The sequence below is a fragment of the Drosophila bipectinata genome, chromosome 2R (assembly GCF_030179905.1).
Source record: "Drosophila bipectinata strain 14024-0381.07 chromosome 2R, DbipHiC1v2, whole genome shotgun sequence".
NCBI classification, from domain to species: Eukaryota; Metazoa; Arthropoda; class Insecta; order Diptera; family Drosophilidae; genus Drosophila; species Drosophila bipectinata.
This window is the reverse complement of record NC_091737.1, coordinates 10,683,735-10,710,033: the sequence shown is the minus strand read 5'-3', so window position 1 is coordinate 10,710,033 and position 26,299 is coordinate 10,683,735. Positions and strand designations below refer to the sequence as shown.

General features: G+C 39.7%; 1 protein-coding gene across 3 annotated transcripts in view; it reads left to right on the top strand.

Moving 5' to 3' along the window:
* The first annotated feature begins 1,074 nt into the window (after positions 1 to 1,074).
* Positions 1,075 to 26,299, top strand: part of igl (igloo) — a 33,126-nt gene continuing 7,901 nt past the window's right edge. Inside the window, exons 1-2 of one of the 3 annotated variants that reach the window (XM_017253112.3) lie at positions 1,075 to 1,815; positions 25,453 to 25,650. In XM_017253112.3, the coding sequence (XP_017108601.2) occupies positions 1,527 to 1,815; positions 25,453 to 25,650 (487 nt within the window). In that variant the 5' untranslated portion in view covers positions 1,075 to 1,526. Of the gene's footprint in view, positions 1,816 to 9,372; positions 9,392 to 10,306; positions 10,491 to 25,452; positions 25,651 to 26,299 lie in introns of those variants that run through there. The other 2 variants (XM_017253115.3, XM_017253114.3) reach the window with 2 other exon arrangements.

Below are 26,299 nucleotides of genomic sequence, written 5' to 3'. Positions count from 1 at the left end.
TAGTAGGCACTCCAAAAGAGATGTAGAAATGACCAAGAAAAGAGAGCCAGTCCTGGCACAATAAAGGATATTACGCACACAATCACTGACAGTATACATATTCAAGAGGATTCGAACAGCCAACTCCCAAAAATAAATACCAACAAAGAGCAAAAAAGGAGTCCGAGTGACAGCATTGCTAAACAGTAGACATTAGAGGATGAAAGCTAGTTATTTTTATGAATTGCCGTCCTTCTCAAAGGACATCAGAAAAAGGCATATTCATTGATATTTTTATGGCCAGGTTTTCTGCTTTTTGTACATCTTTTTTTTTTTTTGTTATATATTTGCATTCTGGTTGGCTTTTCTTTCATTCAGCTATTTACGCCTGGCTACTCGCAGGACATGCCTATGTGTGGGTGTTTTGGGCCAGCTCATGGATGGTGTCTCTGTGTGTGTGGGGCTAGCCTGAATGATGATGATGCCATTGCCTTTGGTTCTGGTGGTATGGCTGCTGGCCCGTCGCGTCGGATTCTGCTGCCACCACAGCAGCAGTGACTTCTCTAAGCCATGTTGTGTGTGGCTCTGCGAGTGTGTGTGTGTATCTGTGTTTCGGGTCTGGCTGTCGGTTTGTTTATTTGCGAAAAACTTTGCAGCCAGAGCGGGCCAAGAACAACTAAGGCGGTAGTGACTCTCTATTTTCGGTTGCTCTCGTCTGCTCACCAATTTCCGTAATTCTTGCAAATGCACAATGGGTTATTTTTCACCAAATGTACTAAAAAACTATATAATTATAAACAATATATAAATAATATAAAGTCCTTAAAGCTTGTAACTATTTATTTTTTTTGATTTTTCAAGGAAAACTTTTTCAGTTAGAACCTCTTTTTTGATTCCACTGTGCTTTCTACACAAGAGCACCAAAGAGAAAGACTTCGAGAGCGTAAAATGCTCTCTGAACTCTCTCCGACACCCTGGGTCCCGCTGTGTGTCGTTGACTGCCGGCTGGTGCTGCTTGTTGAGCTCCAAGTTCCTGCAGGATAACATTTACGGACATTCCGGGTCCGTGGCATCCGCTGTGAGGACGCGTCGCTGGCTGTTGTCAGTTGTTACCGAGCTTCGGCCAGAGACAGATAGTCTGCGAGTGAGTTCATCTGGTTTCCGCTTCCGGTTCCGTGCGAGTCTTTGGCTGCTAACCTGTGGTTGTGTCCTTTTTTGCTACCGACTTTTGTAAACAGAAGAACATTTACGAACCCAAAAACCAAACACAATATTGGTGTATTTTTCTAGTAATTTTATGGAAACAGGTTTCCAGCTGGCTCGTGAAAGTCAAAGTGCAAATTGGCCCAGAAAACAAGAACAACAACAATAACAATAACAAATCCAAAACCAAAAACAACAAAAAGTTCAGGTCGTGTGGCTGTGTGTGTGTTAGAGAGAGTGTGTGTGTGTGTGCAATTGATTAAACAAAAACGAGTAACCTAGGCCAACTGGTTGTGGAGAAACCCCATCGTAAAGCCGCGGACTAAATTGTCAAATCCAGGATAATGGGCTGCAACACCAGCCAGGAGCTGAAGACAAAGGATGGGGCCGCCATCGATGCGGTCAGCAATGGGGATGCGGAGCCAAGTGCTCCGCCCTTAGAGGGCGATTCCGGCTCCAAGTCCTCGAATAATCATACAAATCACGCCAAATCAAATTCAATTATCTCCAACGGTGATGCCAAGGCGGCGAATGGGGGCGGCTCGGCTGGTGGCAAGTCAGAAGCAACAAATGGCATTGACCGTCCTTGCGACAAGGCGGCAATTACGGAGTTCAACGACGAGGAGGACGAAGGTAAGGCCAATCTAATCCTCAATAGTCAATACATTCATATTAACACCTATTCAACATTTCTTTATGTGTGTGAGTGTGGGTGGGGGTGGGGGTACAAATACATATGTGTATGCTAGGGCGGGTGCACTTAAAAAAATAACTCTATAGACCTAAAATATGAGTTTTGGTAGCAAAGAAAGTAGCCTTTTAGTACCTTTTAAGAAGAAAATAAGATTTACTAGATCCCCTAAAACTTTAATAAATAAATAACTATTTCTATATGTTTTTCTGAGTGTCCTTTGTGTATGGATGAAAGGAAATCCTGTGGCCAGGAGCCTAAGTATTGTTTACTGTATCAACACACTGGGCGCCCATCGTTATCGCAGTTGCCTTTTTGTTCGCACTTTTCCCCATTTTCCCCATGAAAAATAGGGTCCACCCCCTCAGGCCCGGCCCGTGCTTAATGGTGTTGCAAATATGAATTGTTTAACTGTATACCCATACATACATATACATATATATAAGTTAATATTTAATATATGTATACATTTGTTTATGTACACTGCACTCCATTACACGCCACTACGTCCGCAAGCATTTTTATGCGCCAACGGCAAATTTGTGTAAGATCCTTAACTTTGTTAAGTAGCCGCCTCGTTGCCGGGCAGCCGGACAGAACGCCTTGCCTTGGGGCAGGATAAAGGTCCTTGGCTGGACTAATGCACGTTAACGCAGTTCAGGCTACTGTTTATGTTATCTAATAAGCGTAGCCGGAACTTACTTTTACGGCCAGCGATATGGCCAATATCATAATACAAATTCCATAGCATGCTTTTCAGGGCCACCATTTAGGTTTACGAGCCAAGTGGGGTGATAAGAGTGTTGACTTCAGGCCAGAATAAAACCTTTTAAAGAGTACCTAGCTTAAATTCATATCCTTTATGAAAAGCAATTTTGGAAATTATTTTTACTTTTATGCATTTGCATATTATACTTCACTTGTACCACACCCAACCGCAATAACTTTTCACTTTGCCCCTGAGTTTGGATAATTTTATTTGCAGAGAAAAAGAATGCTAACCGGCGCCACAAACATTTAATTCATCTTTTTGGGCGACTTTCTGCGGTTTATTTGCCAAACTTTTTTTCCTTTTTTTGTATGAAATAATGAAAAAATGAATTGCCAACCGAACCAAAATGAAAGCACACAGTGTTTTCAGGGAATGACTCATAAATTACTTCAACGTGCTTTCCCCTGTGGCAGGTGCAGTAGCTGTTTTTGTTAGCTGCTGTGTTCTCACCTCCCTCTACTTTCCCCATGCTTTCCTTCTGCTTTCTCCCTGCCATTCCCCTCTATTTGTACCCCATTTTCCATTTTTCCAGAGGGAGTGCTGATAAATTGTATAGCGACACTTTATCAATGGCTGCTTTGGTCGGTTGTCGGCAAAAGTTACCGGGAAAGTGCCATGGCTGTTAATGCCACAAATTATGATTATTGCTTAGCAATTTCACCGCTGCTCTGGCGTTCCTTTTAATTTCCCAAAAATACCCGTACCCATATAACCGCCCATATATTTTGTATATATGCGTTGGCGTTTTTTGACAAGCAGCTGCGCCTTTTGGGGTTTCTGGAAATATATTGCATAAGCCGCCCACATTTAGGTTTTCCAAGCTAATTAGAACTTTTGCACCGCTTTTCGTTGAAAAACGAAAACTAAGGCAATTTCAGGCAGGGTGATGCAGAAGATGAAACGAATCCAGTACCGAGAAGTTCTACAAATTTTAATGAGTTGTCGAAGCCGTTGTTGCATACTTTCAATTTGAAGTTTGTTCAACATAAAGTTACTTACTATCCGGTTTAGGCTGTTGGCCAATTTTTTTGGATATGGCCACTGCAAAGGCATAAAGCCAAAACCAACACCCGTCCAGCATAAAGCATAAAAAGAAACTAAAGAAATGCGAAGAGAGCCCAAATCAACCATAAAACTGCTTTTTGGTTTCGCTGTTGGTGTTCTGCAAGAAAGGAGTCCGTATTCCAAACACGTAGGCCGTATTTTTTAATATTTTTCCTCTTTACGATTCGTTGGCAAGTGAAAATAAATGAAAAATATAAATCCACTTTGATGGTTGAGTTGGTATCCGTTGGTATTATCTGGTTCTCTGTCAACTAATTAAGAAATGTGGCCAAAGCTGCCCATTTCACTTCCTTATGAACTAAGCTAGTGACCGCGCCCAGGCGCAGAATTACCTGACAATTGCGGATGAGTTTGAGGTGGAAGGACATAAATTGCCAATAAAGATGTCAACTCATGCAAAGGTTAAGCCTAAACAAACAGGAGGCGGGGCAGGGGCGGAGAAACATGCCAAGTCCTTGGAAGCTCCTTTCCGGAGGCCTTTGCCTAATGTGAAATGCAAATAAGTCCCATCCAGTCTCCGAGTTCAGATCCTTGGTGTTTCTGTTGTTACCAGAGACAAGCAATTAAACTGTATACACACGCCCACAGGATCAAATGGAAATAAGACTTTAAGATGCTCTTCTGGGGATAGTCTGGGTCTTAATTCCAATTGCAGGGGATAAACGTTTTAATTCAGTTTCCTTGTTTATTGAACAAGTTACTAAAGATAGCATGATGATAGGAAAATTAATGGATATTCAGAATATTCAATTATTCCTTTATATCCTTTTTAAATTCAGTTATCCTTTAAATAAGAGTATCAAAAGCAGGCATTAGCAGCAACTTAGAACGCCTTTGCGCGTTCCCCAAAGAAACATAAGGCGAATTAAGTCTAATACTCACTTTTATCGCTCGAATTTGCATAATTTTAATTAAATTTTTTGACAAGTCTTGAAGCTTTTCCAATTTGAGGCTCCACCCACGCTCTGCTCAGTTAATTATGCCTAAAACGTCGTGCTAATGTTGATCTAATTGAGAGTAAATAAGGTGTTCTACTCGCCACCGAGCAGACAATTTGATTTATTGAGTAAATGATTTCCGCTGGCCACACGTATCCTGTTTACACACCTGGGGAGTGGCCAGGACTCGCTCTGTTGACTGACTTGAAGGTAGTGGTGGTCATGCTGATGAGGTGCGTGGCCGTTGTCAGTCTAATTAGCGCAATTCCAGCTCCAGGGTGTGGCCAGGATATAACCTGTTTGTTCAGAAGGCGTAACAGTTGTAGGATCCAAGGGTTCAACAAGAATTCAATTAGTAAGCTGTGTAACAACGAATTTAAGGTTGCTTTAAGATTCGTTGATTAAATAAATATATGTTAAAATAACAATACACTTTTCAATAAAGGCAAAAAGTCCACTTCTCCTTTATGACAGTACAAAAATCAATAACTATAAAATATCTTCACACCGAGGCAACCAAAGTCGTTAAATTTTACCAGCCAAGAGCATTAAAATTCAAATTTAGCAGAACGTTCACAGTCAATTTGGTTTTCCGAGCGGTCGGAAAGTCAGAGCCGTACCAATAACACGTATCCGCCGCGTTGACCCAAACGCATTAATTTCAATTTGGCGCAGAGGAGAGGATTGTCGGTCGATCCGGTCGTCCTGACTGTCCTGGTCTAAAAATACTCTGTTTTTGGCAATGGCCTTGCCCACAAATATGAATAATACTGGTGGGGGTACGATGGCCTGGGCAGTGGCATATTTACACGAAAGAAATGCATAAAATTGGACACTGGGGTCGCGTTAAAGCGACGAACAAAACGCAAAAAATGCGTGCCCGAATGATATTTAATATCCGAGTCGGAGTCCGACTCTAGGATGGCCACAAATTGAAGAATGTTGGCGCCAAGACCGAGTAAAATATGCATACCAGAGGGTAGGGGGAGAGGGTGCGCCTTCGCCATTAGGACCCATTTATATGTATGATGATGTGTGTGTGTGTCTGTGAGAGAGGGTCTAATGTCTGCGTGTTTGCCCTGTTAAAATGCCTTTTAAAAAAGGCGCGCAAAGCATTTCCTAAGCTCTGCAATTTGCGGCGCCTTACCAGCGGAAATGATAAATTGACATTTGTTGAGGCTTCCCGCCCGTTTTGCTGAACATCCGTATCCGGTGTGCGCAATCGAGCACTTCCCCCTCGCCATCAGCCCCCATTCTTTCAGGTTTAATCGTTATTATTGTCGTTGTTCTGTTTTTATTGAAGCCCTTTTCACATCGACTTCTTATGCTCCTTGGGGAATTGCCATGACATCCTTTCCTGCCTGCTTGGCTGCCTGACACTGTGTTCCGCGGAAGGATTTCGCGAATTTGACTTAGGGTTTTTTTTATAGTCATAAATTTTGAATCTTATCTTTTTGCTTAGTAATCTGTTTTATTTTAACTTTATTCATAAATTTTTTTTTATATTATGCCTCGCTTTTTATGTACAACCACCTGAATCGTGAATTTCTCTACCAATCGTATTCAGAATTTGCTTACTCTGAGTTTAGGCGACTGGCTTATGAATTTATTATGTAGCAATTGATATGCCAACATTATTTATGATGCTTATCGGCAGAGCTTGACACATTTTCCTCCATTCGGCTTTGTCTGGCATTTGTCACCGAATGGAAATGTATGCGCATATATTTTGAATTTGTATCTGGGCTGATATATATTTAAGGCCTATCATAGCTTTGAATACCGCAGAGGCACAGAAATAGAGCTGTGAATAATTGGAAATGATTATTTGATATCGGCAGCCCGAATACAATTGTGTTTTATGGCATGTTTAAAGCTGAATTTATTTGAGCATAAAGCTTGTTATGGGCATAATCTATTTATGGCTGAATAAGGATTATATTTGACTTTCTTTTTATGGGAAATAATATATATAAACCTTTTCAAAAATAAGTTATTAATTTATTTCTTCGTCATGACGCTTGCATATCTAAAGAGTGTTATTATAAGACCTTTCTTTTCCTAATTAGGCCAAGGACCTTAAAAATAGATTGAAATTTCTTATTCACAAAACTTTCTATCCCCGAAAACCATTTCCGGCACGCAGACAAGAATGAAGACCTAGACCAAAATTGAAAAATATTTTTGTGTCTGCTCCACTTATGTATCCCTGGTAGCATGTGTGTGGGTGATCCTTAGACTGAGTGGTTGTGTGTGTGAGTTGTCGTCCTAATCAAGAGCACACAACATAAAGGCTAATTGCACAAAGCCAATGCCAGACCCATTCCAATCCATCCAAATGGCCCAAAGCAGCCAAACAGGCGACTAATGAAGTGCCATCCATTGTTATTCTCGAGTACGATAATGGATAATACGTATCGTCATACATATATATCCGTATAATGGTAAATTTAATTAAAAACTGTGTACCCGATACTTAACAACATTAGAGCCAATCGACTGGGACTGGGTGGTTGGCTGGGTCGCTACGTATACGTCATGTTTGAACAGTATTGGCAGCTGAGCTGTTGCTTCCGTTTCGCAAACAAAAAAAAAAAAAAACAAAATAATAACCAAAAAAAAAAAAAAAAAGAACGCGAAAAATAAGTCAAAGCAGTGGGCTACTTTCACGTTCCTTCGCAGCCAAGTTTTTTCCTGACAAACAAAGCGGAAATTGATTGTATTACCCGCCAAGGCAACAAAAATATGTGGCGGCGGGGGCACTAAAGCATAAAGTAGCAATCGGGCATACAGCACTAATACCAGCATACTATATACCCAATATACCCCTCTTTACCCGCTATTCAATGAAAACGGTTATGTTTTGCGACGCCAGGACAATAAACTTGGCGCCGCTCCACCCTATCTACCCTATTATGTTAAATTCTCGGAAAGCCATCCTGGTTGGGTGCTCAGTGTTGGGTCTACTCTTGAATGTCTTCTTTGAATATTCACAAGTTGATTTAAAATCCGATTCTGCATAAAGGTTGTAAGCCATTGAAAAGTCTTATTAGCTGATAAGTGGAGCTGTGTTATCCTTGATTGGCAGAAAGAGAGGTAATAGGCTGGAAGTACCTAAAAACATGCTTATAATTAATGGAATATTTATTATAAAATATCCATATATTTTATCCAAACCAAAAGGAGTAACATTCGTGCCAGTACCTAGTCTTCAAGTCCTTTTCATTGCTCCTGCATAGCATTCTTTATACAATTAAGTTGATTATGTTTTTGTTGCTCAGCAAATTTGGCTATAATTGTGTGCCTCCTTACCCGAAAAGGCGGCTGAAGGTTTTCCGACCCTTTTTTTGGCTGATTAAAAGTTTTTGGGGAAACAAGTTGAGGCAGGCAGCCGTCTGTGCGATGTCTAACTTTCGGTAGACTTTACTTAGTCCTGTCAGTGCTCAAGAGTGTGTGTGCGCCGCCTGGTGGTGTGTGAGTGTTAGAGCCTTGTCATTGGCAGCTTGGCTCATAATGCTTTTATGTTTTGGCCTAGAGGCAGGCACAAGGAAATGAAAACTGCTGGAGCCAAGCTAATTCCATAATGAATTTTCTCATGTCTGGCCACAGGCAGAGTTTTCGATGTGTTCGAGTATATAATTTATAAATGCCTAATCGATATTGTTTCAAAATTTATTGGTTACTTGGATGGGGGTAATTGCCTGCATAAGTCTAGTTGATAAACTTATTATGGGTACTGTGTTTGGAATAGAGGGTAGAAATTTATGAAATGTCTCAAAAGAATAATAAATAGGAAGACTTTTATTTACAAAGCTAGTAGTATGCAAAAAACTGCATTATCTACTTAGCTCTTCACTTCACAGGTATGCCAACTTTTTATTGCATACTCTGAAGTGTACTTAGCCTCAAGGTAAACTTTAGCAACTTCAATGCTCCTCTTTTTTTTCGTATACTATAACTTCACAAAGGCACTTCACACAGACATAAATACAAAGTAGCTAGCTTAAGTTCAAGGGTTCACATTTCATTTGCCGTTTGGGAAGTTGCCGCTTTCATTGTTCCAGACATAAAATAAAAGGAAAGTTTCCCGCTGTTCCCAGTGACTCGTACTTTATTGCTATTTATATGATTAAAAAGTTGTGTGTGCAGGAAATTAGCTGAAAATTTATGATATTGCCGGGTGTTGATGGGAGGAAAAGTTTGGGGCAAACTGTGACAAAAGGCACTTCAAATGCGAGAGGATGTCGAGCAGGTCGTTGCTGGGGGGAGTGCGTGTTCTGGCGAAATAGATTTGTATAAAACAAATATCGCGTATACGCAACGTTTTCATTTCCCTACATTGTGATTGCGTGTGTCTTGTCAATGTGAATGTGCAACTGTTCTCGACTTTCACTTTGCTTCAATACACATTTAATTTACCCACTTCATTATCCTATTCAAGCTATCACACTATTTTTCTGATTGCATAATTTTACATAATTATATAACTAAAAATCAAAAATTATTATTAATATTGATGGTATTTCTTTTGTATTTATCTCTGTACTCACATAACTTGATAAATCAAAATAATATTTATAAAACGAAAATCTGATGAAGAACCGGAAGTGGAGATTCACATACCACATCACCATCATCATCATGGCAGCAAAAAAATCCGTCGAAATCCGTTGAAAAATTTGGATCTCGATTTTAAATTCGATGTCAATTCGTTTTAGCCAACAACCAATTCGTCAAATCCTGGTGTGTGATTAGCCAAACAGATAATAAGGCGTTTCTGTTGCCAATTGCTGTTTCGGCCAACAGAGACAACAGAAACCGGAAATTCTCTAGCAAATATTTGTCCTAGCTGATGTTATTTCTATCTGTGTGTTGCTGTTGTTATTTAAATGTTGGTGTTTCTCGTTTACAAACTAATCTAACTCTAACGTTGATGTAGTTCAGAAATAGGATGTTGCTTTTCCTCAAATACGATTGCACGTTTATACACTGTTTCCATCTATAGATCTTTCTAAACCGACTAACATTGTATTTTGAAAACTTTTAATTGGCATGTTTTCTCTCTTTCACTCTAAAAACTAAATATTCCTTAAAATATATCTTCTTCAAAGTTTGAATTTCTACTTTTTAGCTGGCAACACTAACAAACTAACCGCAAAGCTTTGCCAAAAGCTTTCGATATAAAAATATCCCTTTATTAGAAAGTTTACCGTTATTTGTGTTTGTTATATGTGTTATTTTTTAGAATTCTTCAAGTTATTTTTACTGATTAAGTTTTTATTTTTATTTGCAGGTAAATATTGGCACTTTTATTATGAAAACCAGCTACCTAAATGTACAAATCACAGGTATTTAAAGTAGTATATAGATTGAGAAAGAAAAACGGGGAAATTATTGTAGGGAAAGCTTGATAAAAGCTTTCAGGAAAATGTGTCAAAAGCTCGAATGGCAGGTGCTTTCGAAACTTCACTCAAGGCGTCCCTATTAATATCCCACTCATTCCACCCACCCGGACCTACTTTTTGGCTCGTTTCATTCAACACCAGTTAACAGTGGCCCAAAGACAACATCGGTTACCTCGGTTGGTTCGGGCCACCCGAACAGTTAACAGGGCCAAAAGAAGCACGTTTTTAACCAACCCCACAGGCCAAACGAGGCCAGTTTCACAAATCAAGCGGAGCGTTCGGTTCGATAGGTTGCCATCAAGGAAAATCATCCGGAAGTCCTTTGAAATCCCAAAAAAAGGGAAAGTGCGCGCGAATTTAAATATTCATAGAAGAGAAGAAAGCTTAAAAAATAGCTAGTGTTTTTTTGCTAAGCCTTTTGACAAAGAAGAGCTAAGGTAAATGATTTTAAAATATATTATTTTCTAGCTTAAGTTTATTATTTGGCTTATAAATTTTTTTGCAGTAAATAGTTACTTTTCGATAGTATTATTAATATTTCTTTACTATCAAGTTGGATAACATCTCAGTTCCTCATTCCTTGTGACGCACACAGGACCCTCCGTGCCCATGAATAAATAAAAGTTTTGTGTGTTCCGCCCTTACGCTCCTCCATTCTTGGCCGAGGCGAGTCCTCTTCCTTCCCGGCCAGGATCCCCTATTTTTAACATAAAAATAACATAAAATCTGCCTGGGCTTTGCAATTTTTTCCCTCTTACGCTGTGTGTGTAGTTTGTTTTCAAGTGTCCTGTTTGGAGGAGCTGGTCGGGAGCAGGGTGCGGCTGAGTAACGACTTAGTTTGATATTGATTTGGTATTTTTATCTTTATCACTGCTATTTGCATCTAATCAGCTTAAAATTGACGCCCAAAGTTGGCATATTTGATTTTATTATTATTATGTTCATTGGCATACAATCGTAATTATGGCTTCCGCAATGTGCTGAATGAAATATTTATTCAAATATGTGTCTATAAATTTTCTTGTGTATTTCTCTGTGGCCTATTTTGATCCTGTACTTTTTTGACAACTCTTAGTGATTAAGTGCCTTGATGTTGTGGGGTGATTATTTCTTTTTTTTTCAAACATTTTCAGTCCATTTTTTTGAGCGCTTTTGCCAGCGTCCAATTTAATTAAGTGGCATTAAAAAAGGCGCCAAGGGGGATCAGGATAAGTAGGGAAGGGCAATAGGATTAAAAAAGGATAAGGATGGGATGTTTTAATTTGTTCCTTTTCGTGAAAATGCTTCATTCAAAAAAATATCTTGAAATATATGACTGGGAAAGTAATCTATAATTTCTATAGATTTTGGTTTAAAACATTATATGTCGCAAAAATCCAAATAAAATTTAATAAAATATCCCTATCAAAAAGCTTGTCACGAAAATATTTCAAAAATTGAAACTTGTCTCTGCTTTTAAACTAAGTCAAAGTATTCCAAGTACTTGCCCCAAACCGTAATATTCGGGCTCATCTGCTCCTGAGCATCAGCTGTCCAAACTTTGGAGGAATTTCATTAATGCCTTAAGCCCCGCAGTATCGCACCAAGCCAAAAAAAAATGTATATAAGAATTTGGTTCAAAGCGCGACAAAGCAAAAATTAAATATTCAATTTTTGTCCCATGCCAGGACGACACAAAATTGTTCTGTGTTAAAGTTCGTCACACCCGGGGCTCTTCCAGAGCCATATAGTACGTACGTATGTAGTATGTACCACACTATACAAACATAAATCCCAGCAGAGTGCAAACAAACATGCCACATGCAACACGAGCCACGGAGGCGAAACAAAACAAAACAAAGCGGAACGGAACTAAGAACTCTGCGGATGACACATGACCTACAACGTTTTGTTATTTCGGCGCTGTTTTTTCGCTCTTCGTTTCACTTTTTATTATTCGGTGAAATATTTTTATGACTTGCTTTACGTGAGCTTCAGTTTCAGTTTTAGGACCCGTCAAGGATATATGTATAAGGTATAAGGCTAATGCCGTGCCGCCTCTTCGGCCAATCAATCATTGGCAAGTCCCCCTTAGCGCATAATTTGAAAAAATAAATAAACGAGAGGAGTTATGCAAATGCAGACACGACAATCTTTCTTTCCAAATCGCATACGCTAAGGGCCAAAATGAAATTAAGCACATTTGATGGATGGCTGTTCAAAAGAAACGGAAGTAACTTGTTAAGATGTCTAGTGAGGAAATGTTAACAAATATAAGGTTAGCAAGAATATTTCTTTGGAAGAACCCAAGATTGATTTTCCCTTTTTTCTGGCTAATTGACAAAAGCCGTGATTTTTGTCCGCTTATCAATATTAATGACTTTTTGCAAGCCTCACTGCAACCCTTATGGGTTACCATCATTAGAGGATATCCTCATTTTCTTAGGATACTAAAGTACTTGTTTTTTTTTGGCCCTCTGTAATGTTTTATCTTACCACATGACTGCTCAATATTCCTTCAATGACAATACAAAAAATCAACAACAAAAAAAAACATTCCCATCAAAATCCCTTGTCAAAAATGTTGATAGCCCTGGAGCCTTACACAACTTTAATTTGTTATAATCCGCAGTCCTTGAGGCAACATACAAAGCCATGCTGAATCTGAAGCATTTTAAACGCATACATATACACAGTCAGGACATTCAGTCATGCTCCCTCACCCAGACGAACACACAGACACGCACACACACACACACAGTAAAGCAGAGTTATCAATTTCACAAAAGAAATCATTCAGGCGCATAACAACAAAACAGAGAGGAGAATGGGCGACATACATGTCCTGGCAGAATTTCATATTGTACCATATATTCCGCCTAGTCCCCTGTTTATACAAATGTCAACCGAGGTAGCAGCCCTTCAGATTGCCAGCTCACCGCCCATTTTAGCATATATGCACTGGAAAAAAATGTGGTATTTTATTAATATTAATAAATAGATATGATTAGTACTTGGATCCTAGGAAGTAACTTACTTGCTTTTTTGAAGAGCAAAGCCATCTGATTAAATAACATTCTATCTTTATGCTCTTATGTCTTGTTCCGAAAAATCAAACTACATATTTCAATAAAAAGATCAATTATTTTACGGTTTAGCTCACTTTTTTCTTTCTGTGCACACACTCCCAGTCACTCACGTAAATACATTTATTCCTAACAAATTGGAAACGTGTTTGTCTCGTGTGTTGACACTGACTTTGACTTTTGTGCTGTGCACTCTGTTTGCTATAATTCAATTTCAGATATCCTTTGACAACAGCAAAGGGCATTTTGCGGCACACCTCTTGTCATTTAATGTCGGTTAGATCCTCTGGCCACAGTTGTTTTTAAATCGATAGCACAGACCGACAAATCTCTAAATTAATACTTTTTTTTTTTGTGTTTCTAACAGGTTTAACCAAAAAGTTGGTTCTGATTATTGAAATATTTAATAATTCGTGAAATTATAAAATCTATGTTTGCTCTGGATAGGGAAGTCATACATAGGTATATTTTTCACACAGTAGTGGCTCTAATATTTCTGGCCGTGTCGCTTTATTAAACAAATGGTAAACATTGTCAACCAGTTACTCCTTTGGCACCCACTTGAGGCCAAAATGCGTTGGTTTGCTCGTCAATCAGCGCGTATAATTGGGCTGCGTTGCTCATACGCCGTGTGTTCACACAAAGTTTTCGGGGCATTCCACTAGAAGTAGCTGCTTATGTTGACTTTGCATCTTTGATGGTTGGCTGAGCCTGGGAGCTCCTCGTGGCATTAATTTGACTTTCGTTTAAGTTTAAGCCAAGTTTTCGGTTGGGGGTTTTTCAGGATATTGGATGATGAAGTGTAGGTATAAAAAAAGAAAAATAAAAGTCGAATTTCAATGGAAAAAATACGAAAATTGTAACTTTTCCACTGGGTTAAATCTGTCAACCTGCCCACATGCCATCACTTTTAAAGTTCATATCTATTTTGGTCCGGTTTTTCCCATTTACCGAGTAGCCTGTCCCCCCATCCGGATGGTCCGGACTGGCCAAATTGTCGGTCTATTAATAAACACACGAATGCCTCCTGCTGGCTTCGATTTGGGGCCACTTGCTGTCTGGATGGTCTGCAATTTAGTGGCGCACTCTCAACGGCACGCATAGTCCTGGGCTGTCTTGGCCATTTGTCTAACGCTGCGACACCACCGTATTCAATTAAATATTGAAAGACGTGGCTAATAAATTACCCAAAGCAAACGCAAGCCTAAACACAAATGTCGAATGCCAATGTCCAGCAACAGAGAGACGGAGCCAGAGCGTCCTGATCCGAACAAGGTGAATTATTCAGGGCAGGCTCATAAATATAACCCACATTAGGGGCAAATCGTTATAGATCTACAAATTGCCTAAATATTTAATAGCAATGGGCCTGGTTGCGGCACGAGAACTTTCAACCAAGGCAGGACGAAGGATCGAGTGGCTGAAAAGATTTATACGGCCCGTTGACAAGGAGGCACGCACGTGGCTCCGTTCCCTACCGTACCCAAAGGGGTTGGGGCCCACAAAAAGGAAATCACTTCTTTTTTTGTTTGGCCACATCATAATTCATTTGTTTCGGTCCCGAACAATGAGGCCCGAAAATGTAATTTCCTAAATCAGACCCAGTGCCCATTGTCTGGCAAATTCAAATCGTGTTGTACTCCTACTCCCTCCTTCTATTGCCCAACTCTGATTCTGATTCGCAGTCAATAAAATCAAATTTATTTCAGTTAGGGATTTTCGGTCATTAAATGGAATTTGTATTCCGTGAGTTTTCCTGTTTTGAGCCCGGTTGCGCTCCATTAAGTCACTCCACGCAGGAAATTGAAAGCAGCGAGTCGTGCTTGGGGGAAAGAATGTATTTCGGTGCTCACACAGGATCCTAAAATGTGGTAACTGACAGGCAAACATCCGTGCTTAACTCATCTTGAGGTAAGCCAGCCTCATCAATTATTCTATGGATTTTTCAAGGCCATTTTTAAACTTAGTTTGTTGCATTTTTCTGGCCCCTGGCAGGTTGGCTAAATCTCTGTCTTGACCAGATACTTTGCCCCCATCTTTGCGAGTCCTTCTCTGTCCTCGTGCACTTTCATATTTCTGCCAAGACATCCTGTCAATACTTTTGACTTTCTTCCTCTAACAACATGACTGCAGACGGCAAGAAAAACAACAACCAGTTACCGACAACCAACAAACAACGGCCAACGGCAACGGCAACTATAATGTATTGGCAAAGTTCAAAGTATGCAAAGTCAGTGGCGAGGAGCAAAGTTACTTTATACTACATATAACCACTCGTAGCTGCTGCCACAGTAACGAACTGACAGCAACCTTGTTATGTGGCAGCCAGCAGCCAAGAAGACATCACAACCCACCCATACATCCCATCTACCCACTCTCCCTACTCCCTAAATGAAACTGAGATCAGATGACTCCGCATAAGCTGTCCTCGGGACATAGCAATGGGTGCTATTTGATACAGTTAGTTTGGTCCTTTACCAAGAAGAGTCCGTCAGCTCACAAGTTACTCAATGCAAGGACTGTTCCCTGTCCGTAGGTCCCTCTCTTTGGCGGACAACCATTCAGTCGAGCATATATTTCCTTCCTTTTCTGCGCTGCAGCGCAGAATTTCCGTTTCAATGCACTCTGATTGAAAGTCTTACGTGCCGTTCAAAGTGTGTGTTTTTCGTTATTTGTGTGGGTATTTTGTATTGGTGTATTGGTGAGCTGCCTGAAGGACCTCCGTGCCCCAGAGCCACTCGACTGTGTCGCATTTTTTGCAATTTTAATGTGCAATGACGTCGATGCAAGCGCTGATAATGTCGCAACGCCCTCATTTTCGATAAGGCGGCAAACTCAAATAAATTTCTCAGACGAAAGGGAAAGTAGATTAAGGATATACGACCAAGGATATACTCTACGGCTCTGGCTGTATATCTGTATGGTAATTTATGTTTCTGGTAAGGGCGATTTCCGTCCAGTAAGATCCTGTAGTTGTAAGATTTCTTCTAACACATAGTTCCTAAAGTAATATCCTAACTTGTCATCGATTTGGACCACTTTAGGTCTCCTTACCCAACCAATCGAAGGGTGTTGCATTCCCCATTCAATTGTCGAGTGCCCTAAGTGTGTCATTCGAGGCAACCTCGCCTCGTGTGTCCCGTGGGGCACAAACCCTTTGTTGTGGCCCGATGCACTGCTGACAATGCAACTGTCCACGACGAACCCTTCAAGCCATCAAGACAATGCGAGACGAAACGCTTTCCACCGCTTTTGGCCTTTGTTAATCGCTTTGGCTCTGAGCACTCAAGCTTTTTGGCCCACTTTTAGCTTGGCCATCATCGGGTACGAGTATCTAATTAAACCAAGCGCTCTACTTAGACGATATCAAATGAATCTCGCTTTTAAGAAGAAGACTTCAAGGCTGGAATGGATTTTCGTGAAATTGCTTTCACTTTAATTGGATTGGGGCATGGGATTCGGGTCGTATTTATCCAGGACCAAAGGGCCAAAGGACCCAGACTACCAAAGTACCGCAGCCCACGAACAACGGACTATGGAGCATGGCCTGAGGACCAAGGTCCTGCAAATACGAGAAATTACCACCTACAGTTGGATTTCTTCTGGCATTTATTTGCTTTACGGCATGTTTGTGCTCATAACTGTAAATCCGTTTTTATTATCCTGCTGGCGTTTTTTTTTTATTTTTAAATTGCGAGAAACGAATGGTTGGGCTTCCCTTTTTACACCAAACATATATTTTCTGGTGGTTTTTGTTATTTTTTCCCTCCACTTGGAAATTGTTGAGGCTACAAATTTGCAGTTCAACTACAAAGAGCGGTGAGAATCTCTTTTCCGGCTCCGCATCATAGCAATTTTTGGTATTTCGCCTTTGTTGCTCCACTTCCAAGCCATATTTGACTTTTACAACACAAACTATTAGGGGGCAACTCCGCAAATATTCAACATTCCTCGCAAACATAAAGTGTGTGCTTTGGCCGAAGGAAGGAAATCATAAAGAAGAGTTGTGCAAAGGACCTCTTGATTTATGTCTGTGATTGGAGCTCTGGGAATTCCCTTTAAATTTCGAGGACTTCCTAGCTTTAATTTGAATAAGATTTATGACTCCGAGTGGCTCATATAATTTCATGCCCAATGAATCGAAATCAAATTCCTCATCAAAATTAATTGAGATGCAAGGATATGAACCGTTTGGTAATCCCTTAGATGCTACCGTCTATTTGTTTTTGGCTGTTGGCATTTATAATTAAACCACTGCCGGAGGCTGCATTTTCTCATTAGACGGTAGCCACGCCTCTGGGGGAACTCAAAAAACGATGTCGAGTAAACAGACGGTATTCGGTTTCAGGACCTGGTTAGTTACCTGGCTGAAAACCAAGTCGCCTGTACCAGTGCTGCTGCCGAAACCAGAGTTGCTCTGTTGCCAGGGGGCTTTAATTGATTTTAATATTTAATTGCGAAAACATTGAAATGCAAATATGCTCAGAGAGTTTCGAGCATAAAATCAATTTGGCAAACTGCATTATGGGAGGCTGGGGTGATTCCGAGTGGCATCCCCAAATGCACTTCAATAAATATAAAATAAGAGCGTGTCTAAGATAATATGCGCATATTTCCGTCAAGTGTCTAAGCAATTATTAGCAAGAGGACTTCATTCACAATCCAGATGCCATCTTGATCAAAATAAATAAACATATTTTGATGAAGAAAAGATTTTACCAATTATATTTCTAACGAATTGTAGCCAATTGTTTTTCAATTGCCATTTTCAAATGCTTTCGTTCGTCCTTGTCAACAACTTTGTTGTCAGTTGGCAAACATTTTTGAGTGACGAACAATTTGGTAAGCTTCTTTTCAGCTCAGCTGCTTTTTCTCTGCTCTCAGCGCTTTGGGTTCTGTTGACTTTCCTCCGCACCACTCACAAACACATAAATAGAAATTCCAACAGGCTTAGAGTTTCCGCCGAACAGCTGAACAATTTTGAAGCGTACTTTTTGGGGGCACATATTTGCGTGATGCTTGAGAATCGCCCTCCTTTTTGGGTAGAAAGTAGTGGTGTTATGTTTTTTATATATGAACTTGTATTATTTTATACAAAATGTATTTTTCCAAATATTTTAAAATTTTACTAAACATTTTCCTTCGTCTGAGATTATATTTTTCTTTCTTAAAATTCCTCTTGTTTAGATTTTCTGTGTATCCTCCATAATTTCTCCATTCTTTGCAAATGACATAAAAAGCTGTGTGAAAAATTAGTTTTCCCAGCCAGGACTCTTTTGTTTTTGGTTCTATCTTGTATTCAGTAATTTGCTTCTGGATCTGGATCGTTATGTCCTGGCGCTTTATGTTCGCCCAGTGAATTGCTGTTGTTGCTTGTGTTGGCTTGGTATCTTTGGCTATTGATGAGCTTGTTGTTCTTTCATTTCGCCAGCTCGGGTCCCTGTTACAACACGCCACAAAATGACACTCGAGACCAGGCGTCTCCTGGCCACTTAGTGTTTACATTTGCATGTTTGCATTGGACTACACACGCAAGGATATCAAAGGGATGTGGATTCATGGCGGGCTCCTTCACTTTTGTTATGACTCTTTTGGGGGACCAACTATGAGTTAATTTAATTCTGTATTCCGTTCTCTTCGCTTAATTGAGTGGTTGGTCAAGCTTTGTGTCCATTTTTTTTTTGGCCCAAATGGAAGAGAAATGTTTAGACCTCGTGGCTTAAGTCTCCGTCGGGTATCGTCGCACATGACAAGCTACTTAATTTGAGTTAGCCTTCTTCTGGTCGTTTATTTTGTGACACTGACAGTGGCATTAGTTTAATTGAGATTGCAAGACAGTCGGACTCATGTGAAATGGGGTTAAGATCCTTGACATGACCTAATATTTATTATGGGTTTATGTTTGTGGGCTTGTGTGAGACCAAGTGGGTTAATAGACATTTATGGACCATAAACAATTATGAATGGCCAGCAATGTGGTAGTAAGAATTTTAACTCGATTTTAATAATCTTCCTGTCATTCATCAGCTGCCAGATGAATCTCAAATTCTTCTTTTAACTGACGGTTTTGTTCATTGTAACTGGCATACCCATAAACATGCAAACCCTTACATAATAGCAACAATAACCATTTCACTTAGGAACAAACAAAAGGTGACAGCCATAAACAAAAACGGCACAGCAACAAAAGTGAAATGGAAAACCTGGGCCGAGGCAAAAGTTTAAGTATAAATTACCACAATAATTATAACTGAAAACAAAAACAATAATAATAATGTGCAGGAAACACTTTTAACAACGGCAACAGCAACAATAGCATAACAATACAAACAAAACAAAACAAACAATGGCAGTCAATAGCTCACGCATCAGTGGAAAACAAAAAAAAAACACAAAAAGGAAGAAAATGCCAACGGAAAATTCAGCAGAGGAAAGTAATGAAACTGAAAATGGCAACGTGGCCGGAAAAGTAAAAGATTTCCTCGTAAGCATGACGCTTCGTTAAGTTTTTTTAATGGCCTGTTTTTTACGTGCTCATTTATTAAAGGTGAAAATTAATTTTTGGCATGTCAGTTTGCAATTAATTGTTTTTTACTTACCAGAAGCTACAATTACAAGCGAATATTGATGGGCTTGCTTAAAGACTATTTTAGATTAGTTAGTATATGAAAGTTTTCAAGTCCTTTAAAGTCTCATAAAAATAACCTAAACTAATTATAGTCAAAAATAGAAGGAACCTTCGCTTTATCCCAGGCTCTTTATCAGGCTACATAGCTCCCTATGTCTAACCTTTTAAGTCGTTCTAAAGAAGGGCCGATTCTTATAGGACCGAAGAATCAAAAAAATAACTAATTTATTTTTTGTAAATTTTTCAATATTCTCTCTGTAACTATCTCCCCAAAAAAAGCTTTTCTATTTATATACTGGTTTTCAATTATCCCCAAAATGCTTGTAACCCTTTCTGTTTCATCAAGAGACTCATAAGCCCGGCTTAAATTCTGTCCCTCCATGTTCCCGTAGCTGCTATACAAGATTAATAACCAAACTCAATGACCCCGAAGTGGGCGAGCATCAGAAGCCTTGGAAATTATTGGACCTTTGACCAGGAGAGCCGGACAGCAAATTGCCATTTGGCATGCTAGCAAAAGCAGTTACCGTTAGCTCGACATGAACTGTGGCCTTTTCCCAGCTAAAGGACCAAAAGGACCACGAGGACCTACAGCCGATCCCTTTGCACATGCACTTGGTTTTTATGGACGTGGTAGCTTGTTGCTACCTGCTGCTTTCCGCGTCATCAGCGTAATAAGTTTCAATTTCAATTGTCCTCCACAATGGAGACCAATTCGGAGGACCCAGTGCAGAAAACGCTGGACAGGATGCAGAAAGATAGAAATTGGAGGAAAACAGTTTCCCCATGAAAGTAGATTTTTTATTAATAATTGTAAAGAGTTGTTGAAGGTCCCGGGTAGGATACTCGGCCCTGACTGTGGCTACATACTTTTGTGGAAACTCTTTCTTTGGAAATGGAATGAATTTTCCCATAGTTTTTGATGGGAAACTTTTTGGCTGTTTTAATTTTGTTGCGCCAAAAGTTTCTACGAATTTTGAGTAGAATTTTAATAATAAATATTACATACGCTGGATGACTTTTGTGTGTGTATACTACGTGGCGGGTTTATAAACAGAAACCGGAAAATGCTAATGGAAAAGTAAGCAAAAAGCGAAAATAAAACACAAACACAGCTGAACACTTCCGGCGCTCTATGCAGTAAAAGCTCTCAATTTTAAACATTGCATATGGAAAGAATTAAATTACAGGGACAATAAATAGTAAACAAAATGCAAAGTTTATTTAACAAATAGTTAACAAAGTCCCTGTTGGCTCACGTAGGCAAATTGTCAACATAATGGCATTATTTATTTTTTCATTCTCTAAAGTAGAACGTGACCAACGGATAGCATATCGACGAATTCCCAATTGGTCTTTCTCGTCTTCATAATTTTTCAGAAAGCGCCGTCTTGCATACAAAATAGTTATTCCATCGGGCCTATGGGGCGTATGCGTAACTTTCAAAAAGTTTCTGCAGATGGATTTACAATCGCATTTAAATTAATTGCTAGACCAAAATGAATTTCACTATCTGTCCGTTGCAGGATATAAAAATCAATTATGTGTGTCCTTCATTGGATAAAGTTTTTTTTTTATAGATAAGCTCATAACTTGCAAAGAATATAAATTCAATTTGAAATATGCATTGCCAACCCAATACCAAAGTAAGAATCACTTATAATAGAATTTAATTTAAATTGGTTTTTATCGAAATGCCCGCACACATGAATAATGTTTACCCTTTCATTTCCCTCAATTAAACCAGCCCCCCTTTTTTTTGTTGTGCACTGTGTGCTTCCCTTATTTTCCATTTTGCCAGCATGTCCATTATAGAAAAATGTGGTCTGCCTGAGTTTAATTATGCAAAGCCTGTTCATTATGGGCGATCTGATTGCGAGTGCCAGTGAGTGTTGGTAAGTCACATTTAACTCAGATAAGAGTCTGTAATTTATGAGACGATTCTACCGCAGGGCTCTGCACATAATTTGGCCCAGCTAAGCTCCAACAATTAGCTGGAGACCGTACAACATAAGCTCGAATAGCAACTTTATATTAAGGCCAGAAAAAGGTTTCACAGCCCTAATCGATAAGCCACAAATGTTTCTGTGCTCGGTAGTATCTACAATTTATCAGAGTAGTTGGCATTCCATTCCAATTCATTCAGTTTTGTGGCTGCCGCAGCACGTGCGACAAACATTCCGTGAGCTGCCACCCCCGCGCCTCGCTTGATTTCAGTTTTTTTTTTTTTAACAAAACTCTAATCACCCAAGGTCATGGACAAAACACAGTCTGACTAAATTTAACACGCTCACTGGAACTAGACCGACAAACGACATGGTAACCGTATACCAAACAGTCACGGAAATAAATAAAATAACTCAAACAAATAATTTATGGCAGCACAAAACGTCGAGTACCAAATAGATAGCAGTAGAATTACTCTCGGCCAGGCCTGGCCCAGCCAGGATAACTCATAAATAAATAAGTTTATTTGTGTGCTATTAATTTGCCACAAAAATATGTCAAATGTGTAATATCTCTGGCGCCCTTCAGGTGTTGGCAGGACCTAAGTAGCTGGCTAAGTGAATGGGAGTGTGTAAGTGTATGGGAAAAGTTGGCCAAAACAATATATGAACATTTAATGGACATTGTCAGGCTTAAATGGCTGTCAAGGGTGAAGGAAAAGTGACAGGAGGTTTCGTTAATGAGACATGTGGGTTAAGGAAAATCCAGAAAAGCACTCTTCGGGGCTGCTAGTATTTATTTAAAGACACTAGAGCTAAAAAAAAATCAATTTTTGCACAGGCTTTTTTGAAAGCTTTTAACATAAAAAGGTTAAGGGCGTTGAAAAGAAAACTCAGACTTTACTCTTCGGATTGTCTTTAAAATTTTCGAATCTTGCTTTTAATGTCCTTTGTTTTCCACAACAGCTCCTTCTAGGAACAGGAAGTCTTAATAAATGAAATCGTCCTGCTTAAATAAGATGATATCCGGATATCTGGTAGCTTCCTGCTGTTCACTGTTTGCTGTTTTGTTTATTTATTTAACTTCTGGCCCGACTGAGCGCACAGTTTATGGCCAAGACGCTAAGGCCAAGACACAGCTGGGCCAAGTTTTTCCTTTTAGGTCTTCTGTCTCTGGTCTCGTGCATAACTCATTCGTTTTAATATTCTCCAGGCATTGTGTTCACCCTCCAGCTACCATTCTTTTTTGTTGGTTTCATTTTTATAAATATTTCTCCTTTTTTTTTGGAGGAAACTGGGCCACCTGAGTGTACGTTTTAATGCCAAGTAAAATTCAAATAAAATTGCACCAAGCAGCGGCTGACAACCAACAATTTAATTAAAATAATAAATTGCACGTAATTTGCTGCAGGCAATTCAGTGATTCAGGACAGCTTGGCTTCGTGGGCGTTGAAATGGCATGGAAGTCAACGTGGTTCTAGTTTTAAGCGGAATATCCTTAAATGTAGTAACTATCCGAAAAATGACTCACTTCTGTGCGATTGAATTAGTAAAAGCATAAACTGAATAAACCACAAATGTCAAGTAGAACAAAAACCAACCGGAATAAGAGCCCTCAGATGATGAATTTGAATTACTTACTTGGCCAGAAAGTTCTTTAGGAATCAGGATCCTGACAAATTTAATCATATTTTTCCTGACGGAAGCGGAAATGCCTTTTGGGGTTATGGCCTGGCAAATGGCGAATTATGAATGAATTAAGGAGGTAGCTGGATGACTTGCCACGTGCAGACCCTGTTCCTGGCACCATCGTATATTGGGAGTACGACATGGGTAATTGGGTGCGTGTTGCGTTTAGTGTCAGGCACTTAATACCTCTCTGGGGGAGAGGTGGCAGGTGCGAATGATCCTCCCAATCCTCACTCGTGCTTATTCAATTTTTGTTCCCATTTGAGTGTCAGGGCTGAAACTCTCACCTTTCCCTCATTTGTTTTTCGGGGCGTTAGTGTTGCGGCTCGCATTTATTTCTCTGCGGCTGTCAGGTTTAATGAGCCGCATGCAAAATTTATTTAATAACCTTGCCTCGCATAATTCACTCCATTTTATAGTCATACTAAAAACCCGGGGTCATTAGAAGTATGCTATATAAATTCTCATTTTATGCTGTTAGTTTATAATTATAATTTATTGATGTTTTATGCTGTTCCCTGGGAACTAAATAACATAAATAAAGAATGCAAGTTTTAAGAAATTTTTTGTACTTCAACGTCTACTTTAAAACTCATAGACCATGGTAATTTATGTATATTGAACAGATGTTTGTGTAATAAATCCCATATTGGCGTCAAATTTGCATTTTTTCTGTCGAATTTTTATTTGAACTTATACTGCGATATGAAAACAACATATTTTTATGGACTTTTCATAAAAATCGAAGAGATATCCTTCATTTGGAATGCATACGAAGCCCAAATCCCTTTAGGCAAACATCTAATATTCTTTTATTTGATTTCTGGCCACGCCGAGGGATTTTGATAAAAAAAAAGTAGAGGAAAACCCAGTTAAAAAATCCAAATAATCCTTAAAGCGTAACTAGGACTCAATGCCGTTTAGTTCGCATCTTGATACGGGATAGTCGATGATTTAATAGCCATAGCCATAGAGCACTCTAGTCGGCAGTGGGCAGCTATTAAAAGCATAGCACTCGCCACTTGACAGCGGCAACCTTGCCACGCCCTGTGCCAGCACTTATCGGCCCACCTAGCCACCCACCGACACAACCGCCCACCGGATTGGGTGGGACAACCTTGTGCCAAGCACAAACAACTATTTTTTAGAAACGGTTTCTCTTTCGGCTACAGTTCTACTTATTGATAGTGTTTGGCAGGAACACCGAATACCGAAAAGCCTTACGTGTCAATTTATTATAACTTATTCAAGGCCGGCCGCTTTTTTTCTTCGGTATCTGCGTGAAAAATGCCATAAAAATGAATGCTGACCCAGGCAGCCCACACAAACACAACATTTTGGGGAGCAGGAACATGCTCGATATATTTCTGTTTATTGCACATAGCCTTTTTGGGGGTCCTCTTTGCCGCTTTGGGCAAGTCCTTTGCTCCTTTCGGTGTTGGTCTCTTCCTTCTTACCAAACTTGCGCTTGAAGTTTATTAGCTCTTTGCCTGCCTGGTCTTCTTTTTTGGCAAGTGGCCAAAAAATTCCAAGAATTTGCTCAGTTCAATTCAAAATCGATTGAGTCGCCTGCGGGGGTCGGATAAATTCCTCAACAACAACAAAAAATGGCAAGGTCCGATGCATGACAACCCCTTTGAAGTTAATTGCTTGAAAGCTGCAACCGAAGTTTTACGAACTGTCGATGATGTGCCAAGGCAGGAAAGTTTATCCGACATGAAAGTTCAAAACACATGATAGCCTTGCCATAATAAACCCCATTTTCATCTATTCACACAAGTTTCGAATGGAAACCGTACAAGAAAATATGGAATAGCAAGTTTTCAAGTGCCCATAAAATTACTCATACGCAGTGTGAACTTTCGGGCAAGAAATAATTTCATTAAAAACTTATCACATAATGGTTTGTATATTAAAATTAAAAACATAAGCATTTAATTGGATTGGACTTGAACTTATTTGAAATATTTCATTTTAACAAAAATATACAAAACAAACTTATTAAAACTTTTTTTCTAAACCAATTTATGAATAAATTCTCTTGTTCTTTTCTTTCCACTTTTAATTACAGCAAAAGCCGCAACAAAAATCCAAGCCGTCTATCGAGGCCACAAAGTAAGAGAAACCATGAAAAAATCGGAAACCAAAACCGCGACCAACAATGGCACTGCCACCGGAGCAGCTCCATCGGCCGATGCCGCCGGAGCAGCCGCATCTTTAGAGCCAACCAAAGCCGAGCTCGAGGCTGAATTCGATCCAAATGACAAGGGTGAGTGGTGTGGTCCTTTCACATGTTTCAAAGGACAATCACAAAAGGTTGAGATGTCTTTTGTGACTGATCTGTTGGCCTTTATCCATGATTTATTGGGAATTGGCTTTAATTTTAAACAAAAACTGACAAAATGGTTTAAGTGTAACCGAGGTGTTAAAGGTACAAAAGCAAACTCTTGAGACCAAACTTTCTTGCAAATCTTCTTTGGAGTTTCCCAGTTTCGGATGCTCCTGCAACAGCATCTGATCCCTTCGAGTTTTCGGTTTGGGATTCCCTTGCACACATTGTCGTCGAATCAACGCGACGGGTTTTTTGGGCAAACACCCACGACAATTTCGACTTCCAGTTGGGACTACAAGCTCAAATTACATCCCAACCTCAGTGCAAACTTTCCGTGTTACGCAATGTATAAGTATATATGTATATATTTTGTGCTGGGAGGCAACAAAAATATTTGTCACTTGGCAGTGGCAAAAGTTTGGTTTCTGTGCCTGCGCATGATGGACTGGAGCCTGGGGGGCTCGGAAGCTATGCCTTTGTGCGATGAAACTTTGAACGCCAGCGAAGGCAGGATTACTGGTGGCGGTGTCAGCCATTGGTTATTTAATCGCCAGCCTTAACAAATTCGTAACGCTCATAAATAATG